The sequence below is a fragment of the Bombina bombina genome, chromosome 3 (assembly GCF_027579735.1).
Source record: "Bombina bombina isolate aBomBom1 chromosome 3, aBomBom1.pri, whole genome shotgun sequence".
NCBI lineage: Eukaryota > Metazoa > Chordata > Amphibia > Anura > Bombinatoridae > Bombina > Bombina bombina.
In genome coordinates, this window is record NC_069501.1 from 42710074 (window position 1) to 42722466 (window position 12393).

The window sequence follows — 12393 nt, forward strand, 5'->3', positions numbered from 1 at the left end:
TCTTTCAGCAGAAAGCTCAAATGCTCCATCTTAAACTTAAAGTCTGGCTCCTCCGCAGCCGGAAGTCTAGACGTTGCCAATTCCGACATAGAAAGAGCGTCCTCCGAAGAGTCGGAGTCGTCTTCGGCGGATAATCTGTCAGAGACATCCAATGGAGTAGATGACCCCTGGGACGGATAGCTATGTTTCACCTTTCGCTTGCGCTTAGCAGGGCATGGTTAGGCACTGAAGGCCGCAGAGACCGCCGTTTGTTACTGATCAGCGAAATCTGGCGGCCAAAGGGCCCCTTTCGAGGGAGGATTAGTAGTGTCCTGAGGAGCTGCATGTGTAATCGGAGATGAATGTAGGGAACGCACCTCGCAGGACGGAGTACCCTCAGAGGTGGGCAGCTAAGTTGTACTAAATATCATTCTTTTTAGATATTCCAATTTTATCAAAGCATGTGGAACATAGTTGAGCAGGAGGATCAACCGGAACCTCCTCACAATAAACACAGGTATTAGATTTGGCTAAAGATCAGAGTCCTCCATAGCTTGCGCCTTTGTTACGGACTAGATAGAAATTAAATAGCACCTTCATACCCTAATGGCCAGGGCACTCACCACCTCCTATGACCTGGACCACAGAGAAACTGCCGGTTCAAGAAAGAGGAAGTTAAAAAGAGGCCACACCCGGTCACATGGAGTGCCAAGCAGGATCGCCCCTGCACTAAAGAGAAAACACGCAAAAAAAGGCTGCGTCGATATCTCCCTAAGGAAACCTGACTGTTCACACATTGACAGAGCCTCATCTCACACATGTCGCAGCATAAAACACAATAAAGAATATTATATGCATGCTGGCAGCGAAACTCGTCAACGCCGATTGCTTATGGAGCTGTTAATATGAGTCGGGATGGTTTTGCAGAAAGGCTCTCCCTGCATCTCTGGACTCTAACTTTCATCCATGCTCTCACTGAGAGGCTGACAGGCCTACTTAAAACTCCAGTCCCATTCCGAAGAGTACTACCCTCCATAAGAGACTACTCCGAATCTTTCGACACTTCTCTGCCAACCTCCTGTGACGAAAGGCAAAGAATGACTGGGGGATGAGGGGAGTGGGGGAGGTATTCAAGCCTTTGGCTGGGGTGTCTTTGCCTCCTCCTGGTGGCCAGGTTCTTAATTCCCACAAGTAACGAATGAAGCTGTGGACTCTCCTCCCATTAAGAAGGAAATTGATATTAATTATTAATATTTATAATTACAAAGATATACAACATAATTGGTTGGTAACTGCAGAGATAAGTACACCAATATTTTACAGGAGGTTACTACTGAGATAATAAATAATAATTTTGTAACCTAGTATATATCTAACATCATACTATAGTCATAATATAATGGATATCAAAATCAACCCTAGTTTTCTGTAAAAGGGGTAGCATTGGTGTTAGAAATAAAGCAAGGGCCACATCGCCGCATTCCTACTGCCAAAAGCCACCATTACTCTTACTACAGAGAATAACATGGACACAGCATAGCCCCAATCCTTGCTTGCAGGGAAAGTACCCATAACAGGATTAATATCTTCAGACACCATTTTCGCACATCCTCCCGATGTTCAAAGCAAAGAATGACTGGGGATTATGGGTAATGGAAGTGACACTTAACAGCTCTGCTGGGGTGTTCTTTGCCGCCTCCTGCTGGCCAGGAGTTGAAATCCCACTAGTAATTAGAATGGATTTGTGGACTCTCCATGTCATTGGAAAGAAAGAACATATGTTAGGAGAACAATAACAAAGCAAGACGATTAATGGACAAAGCAGCAATTAATAAAACTGTTTATTAGATGCCAGTGCTCCCTGCATAGTTGTCCAATAAACTGCAATAATCGGAGTTACAATGCACCAATTCCTGCTAGACGACACAGCATTTCTAACTTCCATATAAGGCAAGAAAATGTACAAGTTGGTTATTTTCCACAAACCAAGCTCAGATGAATCTATCACATTCCTATTTGAGCCACTAGTTTTATTTAACATCAGATGCTGCATTTCCTAAACTAACCCATGTGTAAGTGCTCAGCACCCCGGTGTTCGTTATCAAACTCAAAATAATTTTTTTTACCTTTGGTTCCATCTCTATCTTCCTCCAAAATGTGGATGAACTCGTTCTTCAACAGCCACTCCACACAGGCTTCAATGGCTCCCCCTTCCTGCTCACTGTCCTGGGACCCTTCACTCTTCATGGTGGCAGCCAGTAGGGTGCAGGAGGCATAAATCCGAACATCCTCTGGGGTGTCTGCCACTCCCCCGACTATGATCTGAAACACAGACTTAATTACTGCTGTGTACTAAAGATCACATCTGTAGAAAGGTATTGCTATCAAAACAATCAACATTCTTATTAGTAATGTGCCAACAGATTCCACAGTGCTATATGGGGTACAATAAATAGATAAGACAAGAGGCAAAAAGACAGGAAGATTACAGGATGCTGCACACTAGATCAGGGTCAGCAACCTTGGCACCCCAGATGTTTTGGAATTACTTATCCCATGATGCTCAGACACATTTTAGGCTGTCTGAGTATCATGGGAAATGTAGTTGCGAAACATTTGGGATGCCACAATAATATGCTGGAAACTCATAACCAGCAGCAGGACCCAATAACACTGTTTGTACATCATATCAGGGGCACAATTCCTTCTCCCCCCCCCCCCCCCCGTGATTCAGATAGAGCATGCAATTTTAAGCAACTTTCTAATTTACTCCTATTATCAATGTTTATTCGTTCTCTTGCTATCTTTATATAAAAAAAGAAGGCATCTAATCTTTTTTCTTGGTTCAGCACTCTGGACAGCAGTTTTTAATTGGTGGATAAATTTATCCACCAATCAGCAAGGACAACCTAGGTTGTTTACCAAAAATGGGCCGGCATCTAAACTTACATTCTTGCATTTCAAATAAAGATACCAAGAGAATAAGGAACATTTGATAATAGGAGTAAATTACAAAGTTGCTTAAAATTTCATGCTCTATCTGAATCACAAAAGAAAAAATTTGGGTTCAGTGTCCCTTTAAAAACATTTTGGAGGAAATGTATAAAAGAAGGCAGATTTTTTTTTAGTGGCTCACCTCAAGAATTGCACGTATCATGCTTCCCGTAACCCCCATACCCTCTTTTCTAAGTAAGCAGCTGTGGACGGGCTTTAGTGACCCCTGAAGAAGACTTATGCCCTTGGACCGTTCAGTATTTTTACATACGAGGATGCTCTCACCTGCAAACAGCAAAGCAAAGTCCGTAATTAAAAACTAAAGCAACAATGAAGTCAATATATTAAAGCTGTAATGTAAATGAGGTTACAAGCAGCCTGTGTCCATTAAATTATAAAATGCGTCATTTAATAAGTGTAATAATTCTGTGACCTGCATGCATATCCTGCTACACCTTGAAATGGCAGCAAGACAGTAACACACATCATACTAACAACTCTTTTTAATTTGATAAGGATGTCCCACTTTTATAATTGTTAAAAAGGCAACCAGTACTTTTCAGAATCAAAAATCACTGGACTGTATGATTTTTTCCAAAGCTATCCTGGATGCCCACAAAAACAAGAGCAATTTAAGGGACATTTTAATAACATTATCTAAAATCAAGAGTGCATATTTTTTACATTACTGACTCTAGATAACTGAGAAATGATCTAGCGCTATTAGGAGCACACAGATTGCCCCTCCAGAGCAGTGCATAATTAACAATGTGACTCATGCCACCGATTGGCTCCACAGCCAAGTTCTTCTCAGGACCTGCAATGCAGGATTTTGCTTACGTGATCAAACTCTTTTGCAAGGCGTTATCTATGGCCAGTTATGCTCTAGTGAATTAGAAAATGTAATTTTTGTATTACAGGCAAACACAAATTTGTCCTGTTTATGTAACAGAAAAAGTATTAGTGGCTTTCTTTGATTGTGCTGGTGAGATGATCAAGTCTATTTATACAGTTACAAAAGCTAACAATTTTCTATCTACTCAGAATGGATCAGGATATGGCATCATAGGAATATCTGTAAATTTAAAATCAGCAAAAAACATAATCAAGTATCAAATTGCAATTTGACTGATGTGCCCTGTTTCTCAATTAGGATTTTGTACAGAAATGAGATGTAATTTGGACACACAAATACAAACTCAATGACCTAAATATCTATAGCTTAGAGGAGAGAAGGGAATTAGGTGATACGATAGCAACTTTCAAGTATATTAACGGGCTTAGTAAAGCTGATGCTGACTATTTTATATAAAAAGGAAAATCCAAGGGGACATGATCTCAAGCTGAAGGATAGTAGATTCAGAAGTAAATAGAGGAAGCACTTATTTACAGAAAGGGTGAGTGATTTATGGAATAAACTTCCACAAGAGGTGGTAAATACAAACACTGTGGGGGCTTTAAGAATGCCTGGGATAAGCATAAGGCTATCCTACGTACTAATAAATGCCTGGGATAAGCATAAGGCTATCCTACGTACTAATAAATGCCTGGGATAAGCATAAGGCTATTGTACATACTAACTAATGCTTGGGATATGCATAAGGCTATCCTATGTACTAACTAATGCCTGGGATAAAAATAAGGCTATCCTAAGTACTAATTAATGCCTGGGATAAGAAAAAGGCTATCCTACTTACTAATTAACGTCTGGGATAAGAATAAGGCTATCCTACGTACTAATAAATGCCTGGGATAAGCATAAGGCTATCGTACATACTAACTAATGATTGGGATAAGCATAAGACTATCCTATGTACTAATTAATGCCTGGGATAAGCATAAGGCTATCGTACATACTAACTAATGATTGGGATAAGCATAAGGCTATTCTATGTACTAATTAATGCCTAAGATAAGAATAAGGCTATCCTAGTAGGATAATCCTACTAACTAGATAAGTTTATACTTTTAGCAAATATCAGGCAGACTTGATGGGCCTATTGCTCTTATCTGCCATTAAAGGCTACTTTCGCTCCTCTATACAGTAGGTCTGGTGTTTCATTGGTTTATGCTTATCCCAGACCCCTACCCTCTGAACATCACTGCTATTCCGACTACCCCATTCCACCAGTTCATCTCCACGCTTTCATTTCCCTGAAATAAAACACATATGACCCTTTGTCTAGCACCTTGCCAGTGGAACCATTATATACATACCCACAGTGTCCACTCCTTTTCTCCCAGCTCTTCCAGCCATCTGCTTATAGGTCAGAATGTCCAGGAGACGCCCATTAAAAAGCGGACTTCTAACAATGACGCGACGAGCAGGAAGGTTTACCCCAGAGGAAAGAGTAGATGTTGCTGCCAACACACGGACAAAGCCTTGACGGAAAGCACCTTCAATTATATCCCGCTCGTCAAACGTTAGTCCTAAAAACAAAGACTCGTTCACAGGTAATAAACACACAATATATCGGTTAACCTAATAAGAGCGAACAGCAAGGTAAAAACACACAAGGAGTCACAAAATGTCACACAGTACAGTTTATCTACAGCTACCACTAGATATAAAAATAAATCTTAACACAGATGTTGCTACTAGTGAACTCAAGAACATAGTAGAATTGGAAAGAATGGCACTAAGGAGTCCCTCTAAACAACATGGCTGACTACATCCAGCCTAGGGATTGGATAAACACTTTATGGAGTAGGTCTATAGGGCACAGAAACTGTTACGTTAGCAATGGGAATCTTAAAGGGACAGCTAAGTTAAAATTAAACTTATATGGATTCCTTACAGCATAACATTTTAACAACTTTCAAATTTTATTCTGAGATACAAAGTTCTCTTTGTATCCTTTATTAAAGAATAATTATAGGTGTGCTGAGGAGCATGCACATGTCTATAGCAATCTGGCAGTAGTTATTGCTACATTATTTATAGCGATGTTATACATAGATACAAACACTGCTGGTCAGACTGCTAAAGACACATGAACGCTCCTGAGCTCCTATCAGCCTAGCTACATTCACTCTTAGCAAAAGGATAACATGGAGAATAAAGCAAATTTGATAATAGAAGTAAACTGGAAAGTTGTTTGAAATCACATGCTCTAACTGAATCATGAAACTAATTTTGCCATTACTGTCCCTTTAACATACATTTGTTGTCATCAGTAGAGGTTCCATTTGGTACTTTAAAACATCAGCAGTGTTTATTGCCCCACTTTTAACCACAAGAAAATAAAAACATATTCCAGTACCAGCGTGATGGAAAGCAACTCCCCAGGGAACCGTACGCCCCAGAACAGCATCCAGCCCAGCCGGGGAACGCTTCAGCTGATCAACAACATCCTGAATTCCATCCTTGTCCAGCGCCACAGGAGAGATGGTGGCTACCAGAAAAGACAAAGATATGCAACGCAAAATACACCTTAGTGCTCTTATTCCAATGCAACAGAAATGAAACGCGTTACAGATGAAACAATATTTATTAGTAGACTGCTAGTTTGTGACATCCATAAATCAATACGTTGTATTCCATAAGCTTTTAAGACCTGTGACATCATGAAAGCTTACAAAACCGATCTTAGATTTATGATTACAAGGTCCATTAAAAGGGAATGTTTAATATATTTTCATTTAACTTTAGCTCTAAAAATGGCTTAGAAAATACACTGTTTACTTAAACAAGATTTTATAAGAAATTCAATGCAGAAAGTGTTTAAAATAAATCATTTTAATTAATAGAAAGAGGAATGGAGAAACATTTTAGAAAGGAATAAACATCTCATACAAACAACTTCTATTAAATGGACATTGCAGTGTATTTAATTATTATTGTGGTTATATGGAAACGGAAGAATCTGTAAAGTCTGCAGCAGTTACAGTATAACTGCTGTACACATCAAGTGAGCGCATCACCCGGACACTAAACCCACATTTTTTTCTTTCTTAAAGGGACATGAAACTCAAATTTTCTTTCATGATTCAGATAGAGAATACTTCCATTATCTAATCTGTTTTATTCTCTTTGTATCATTTGTTGAAGGAGTAGCAATGCACTACTGGTTTCTAACGGAACACATGGGTGAGCCAATGACAGTCAGTTTATATATGCAGCCACCAATCAGCAGCTAGAACCTAGGTTCTCTGCGGAACCTGAACTTGCCTAGATAAACATTTCAGCAAAGAATAACAAGAGAAAGAAGCAAATTAAGTAATAGAAGTAAATTGGAAAGTTGTTTGAAATTGTATTCTTTATCTGAATCATGAAAGAAAAATTTGGGTTTCATATCCCTTTAAATTCAGATAGAGCAGCAATTGAAGCAACTTTCTAATTTACTCCTATTATCAATTTTTCTTCGTTCTCTTGGTATCTTTATTTGAAAAGGCAGGAATGTAAGCTTAGGAGCCCCTCTATTTCTGGTTCAGCGCTCTGGATAGCACTTGCTGATTAATGGCTACATTTAGCCACCAATCAGCAAGCACTACCCAGGTGCTGAACCAAAGATGGGCCTGCTTGTAAGCTTACACTCCTGCTTTTTCAAATAAAGATAATGAAAAAAATAGTAAATTAGATAGTTGCTTAAAACTGCTGCTCTATCTGAATCATAAAATAAAAAAAATGTGGGTTCAGTATCCCTTAAAGCACATGTTGGAGTAATGGTGAATCAGGAGTACATAACTAAGAGCCAGTGCATTTGTCTCTATAAAGAGCATCAGACTTGCTGCACATTACGTCTGTTTACTCTAATATCCACAGTAATAACTAGCCTAAAAAGCAACAGTGTATTTGTGGCACGGCATTAGCCGCTCTCTTGCCCATACCTTCTGGCTGCTGAGCAGCCCTGTGATACAGGTTGTAAAACTCCCGAGCGATGGTGTCTGCTAGCTTCTCACACCAGTTTTTAGAAGGACAAAAGATTAAAATGGAGTGGCCGCCATGTACGGTCTCATAACACAGGCCGACAATGTGATCCTCATCTCCCTGCAAATAGAGCATCAGACAGGAATGAATCTATACACACTTACTGCTAGTGCTGCAAGACATAAATCACACATTACAGGTGTTTAGTTATTTTTGTTAATGAACATTTGAAAACATAGATTTTGTTGGTAAAAAATACACAGAAGCCCCGTTAAGTCTGTACATGTTTCTTTCTGAAGTGTAAGATTAAAGGCACAAAGTACTGAGCTGATAAGAGTTTGTTGTGTTCAAAGTTGCTGTGGGAACAACCTTTCAAATGAGCTGAGCTCTTTTTCCCATCCACCCACTGGGAGGTTGATCTGTGCTGCTTTCTTTTGTATACTTAGCTTTTCTATACCCAATAATGCAGTATTTATTTTTCTGTATAGGTGGCAGTCTCAACAGGCATCAGAAACTATTTCAAATGACAAACTAAATGTAAAAGCCATTTGTAAACTATTGAATATATTGCGAGTAGAAAAGAGAGTTTGACGGCTCAGCTGTGTATAAAACATTTATCGAAGGCAAATAAAAATGCAAATGTTAGTGTAGTGTGTTTAATGCGTTTCAGCCACACACTTAAATATTAATTCTGAACCCTATTAGTTATAAACAAATTAACCGGATGTTACTGCAAAGCAAGATTAACCCTTAATGTATCTGAGGACACATGATCGCAAAGAGCTAGACTAGAATAAATGAGAGGAAAGTCCCATTGAGTGACAATTGAATGCAATTAAACAGGTGGAGTATATAAAGTATAAATCTATATATACAAACTAATACTAGCACAATAGAGAGATACTTCATGAAACATTCTATCAATTTGTAATACAGTTTGTAAATCCTTGTTTCCCTTTTCAAACTTGTAAATGGGGGGGGGGGGTATTACTCCCAATAATGAATAGGACAGATCTACAATTTTCATACAACTTTATCTAATAAGTGCGCCCTGCGACAGTAGACGAAAAGGTTGTGCCAGCAGATATATGATCCCATGCTATACACTGGGAACCCCAACATTTATAAACTTCTTTAAATTGTGAACAAGGGCTCTCTGATGCTGTGACTTAAAGGGATATGAACACACCATTAAAAGAAAAAAGTTTCTAATTTACTTCTATGATCAAATTTGTTTTGTTCCCATGATCTTCCTTTTTTAATACATACCTAGGTAGGGGTCTGGTGCACTACATGGCAGCAAACAGTGCTCTTACAAATGGTTAGCATTCTTGCAAAACTGCTGCCAGTATAGTGCTGCAGACACAGGCAGGCTCCCGAGCTTACATCACTGCTTTAAAAAAAAATATATATATATATATATATATACCAAGCGAACTAAGAAAATTTGAAAATAGAAGTATAGTAAGTACCCCTTTAATTACTATTTGGGACATTTTATTACCCTTTGTAAACCTGTATTTATACGAAAAATGACAACCCTGTGACACAAAACAAAGTGACCCCTAGTTAGGTCAAAATCAGAAATCTTCATTTCAAATCTTAAAAATGAACATGGCACAGTGCAAGTACAGGACTGACGCGTTTCGCACCTGACTGGTGCTTCCTCAGACTAGTTCCTCCTTGTCACCAGTTTCTTAAATACAGTTTAACCTGATTACAGGTAGGCACTGAATAAGAAGAGTAATATTATATATAAGCACAAAAATGAAGCAGTGATAATCACATTATCAAGCTCAGTAACTATTCGCAAATAACCCAATACTGAACGAGAATGAGATATCGTTTTTTTTTTGTCTCTAAGCTTCAGCTCTATAAGATTAAATATCCCACACTGCTATACTCCTTTGTCTGGTTAAGGTACCACTATATCAGTATGTTTATTGACGTTATCAAGTGCTTCTCTTGTTTTGTGGTCTCTAACCACTGTTAAACAACTGCTTTAAATCTTTTCCTAATCAAAATGTTTTTGAGAATATTGTCTCTAGAATGAATGGAATAAGAAGTTAGTATAAATGTCTAGTTTCATTACATAAATCAACCAGACGCCCTCTCATACACTGATCTTTAGTATTTATAGTGAGACCAACCCTTTTATTATGTGTTGCTTGGTTAGACTCATGACCAATGACAATGTTTTGTTTTTTTAAAGAACGTAATGTTTCTCAAATGCTTAACATCAAGAAGTCAGGGAGCTCTATGCAGCAACTGTTAGCACAGGATTTGTATTGTATGTTTGTCATTAAAGGTTTAACCATCTCGTGCCTAAGACTGCTTCAGAATGAGGTACAGTCCTCTTTGGCAGTCATGGGGTTAATAGGGCCCCTCACTGCATCACAGACAGATCTAGCTAATAGGTCCAGATCAGTTCTGAAACAAAAGTAAGACAGCAACACTACAAAAAAAAAAAAAAAACACAGCAACAATTCTGTGCCGAATAAAGTAGTCTGTTGTCTGCACGCATATTATTACACAGATGTAGGCTGCCTCCTAGTGGATTATTAAAACTCAGTGTAACAGCGACACAGAATTTATTTAATCAAACTGTCAAAGCACAACGGGATATATTTGTCTCTGTGCCAGAGCCGCATATAGATTCAGTCTTGTAAAAGATCGTTATCTGTAGGTTTTTGTGAAATAAAAAAAAAATGACATTACTATGAAAACTGCTTGTTCTAGAATTCCCATAAAATCGCAGAAAAGTATAAATATAACAATCTGTAACACACATATAGCAGTCAGAAAAAAAGGGTTATCAAATCTCAGTGCCAACATTATTTGAGCGGCTTCTAAAAACAGGCTGTTTAAATTATTCAGATTTTTATAGCTTATAATGAATGTATTTGTCTAGTAAGTATTGTCCTTACTCATTCATATCAGAGCATTTTATACAGATGTGGTTTTTAGAAGTAAATTTGACAACAGTCTCTAAAATTATCTGTTTGATCCATAAAAAACAAAAAACTTTGGCTTTCTTGTTCCTGTAATCCGTTCTGTTTGTTTCTTTTTTTAATTATAGTAACTAGTAATTAAACTAGTCTTTATACCATTTAATAATTAGTGAGTTTAATTACGGAGCTGAACAAGTTATAAGCCAAGTCTTTGTGTTAGAAGAATTTATATTATACTGAAGCATTTATAGCACGGATTAGAAAAAGGTTATATAGGTTTTCAGGAAAGATTAATAATATGAAGTGGGAAACAGTCTAGACAAGATAAATACCTTTACATCGATTAATGGCTCAAATTCCCGTATTGGGGTCATTGATGAGTCATACACAGTTTTGCCAATTTTCACCCATTCCATAAGCGGCACAGGTCGGAAGTCTGTATGGTACAGCTCAGCATCAATCCAAGAAGCTAACAGATCCAGGTTTGGCAGTGTGGCACTCATACCAACAATCTGCACATCACTCCGAATGCCATTCTGCTTGTTACTGATTCTAAAATATGAAAGTCAGAAAAGCCAATGAAAATCTGATATAAAAACAGAATTTATGCTTACCTGATAAATTACTTTCTCCAACGGTGTGTCCGGTCCACGGCGTCATCCTTACTTGTGGGATATCTCTTCCCCAACAGGAAATGGCAAAGAGTCCCAGCAAAGCTGGCCATATAGTCCCTCCTAGGCTCCGCCCACCCCAGTCATTCGACCGACGGACAGGAGGAAATATATATAGGAGAAACCATATGGTACCGTGGTGACTGTAGTTAGAGAAAATAATTCATCAGACCTGATTAAAAAACCAGGGCGGGCCGTGGACCGGACACACCGTTGGAGAAAGTAAATTATCAGGTAAGCATAAATTCTGTTTTCTCCAACATTGGTGTGTCCGGTCCATGGCGTCATCCTTACTTGTGGGAACCAATACCAAAGCTTTAGGACACGGATGAAGGGAGGGAGCAAATCAGGTTACCTAAACGGAAGGCACCACGGCTTGCAAAACCTTTCTCCCAAAAATAGCCTCCGAAGAAGCAAAAGTATCAAATTTGTAAAATTTGGCAAAAGTGTGCAGTGAAGACCAAGTCGCTGCCTTACATATCTGGTCAACAGAAGCCTCGTTCTTGAAGGCCCATGTGGAAGCCACAGCCCTAATGGAGTGAGCTGTGATTCTATCAGGAGGCTGCCGTCCGGCAGTCTCATAAGCCAATCGGATGATGCTTTTAAGCCAAAAGGAAAGAGAGGTAGAAGTCGCTTTTTGACCTCTCCTTTTACCAGAATAAACAACAAACAAGGAAGAAGTTTGTCTGAAATCTTTTGTAGCCTCTAAATAGAATTTTAGAGCACGGAATACGTCCAAATTGTGTAACAAACGTTCCTTCTTTGAAACTGGATTCGGACATAAAGAAGGTACAACTATCTCCTGGTTAATATTTTTGTTAGAAACAACCTTAGGAAGAAAACCAGGCTTAGTACGCAAAACCACCTTATCTGCATGGAACACCAGATAGGGCGGAGAACACTGCAGAGCAGATAACTCTGAATCTCT

At 38.7% G+C, this 12393-nt stretch overlaps 1 protein-coding gene across 1 annotated transcript in view; it reads right to left on the reverse strand.

Moving 5' to 3' along the window:
* The window catches only part of POLQ (DNA polymerase theta), a 444612-nt gene that overhangs the window by 387959 nt on the left and 44260 nt on the right, over positions 1–12393 (reverse strand). The window contains exons 6-11 of the mRNA XM_053705140.1: positions 11127–11346; positions 7804–7963; positions 6237–6368; positions 5191–5403; positions 3116–3258; positions 2106–2301 (exon numbers count right to left, since the gene is read on the reverse strand). Coding sequence (XP_053561115.1) covers positions 2106–2301; positions 3116–3258; positions 5191–5403; positions 6237–6368; positions 7804–7963; positions 11127–11346 — 1064 coding nt within the window. The remainder of the gene's footprint in view (positions 1–2105; positions 2302–3115; positions 3259–5190; positions 5404–6236; positions 6369–7803; positions 7964–11126; positions 11347–12393) is intronic.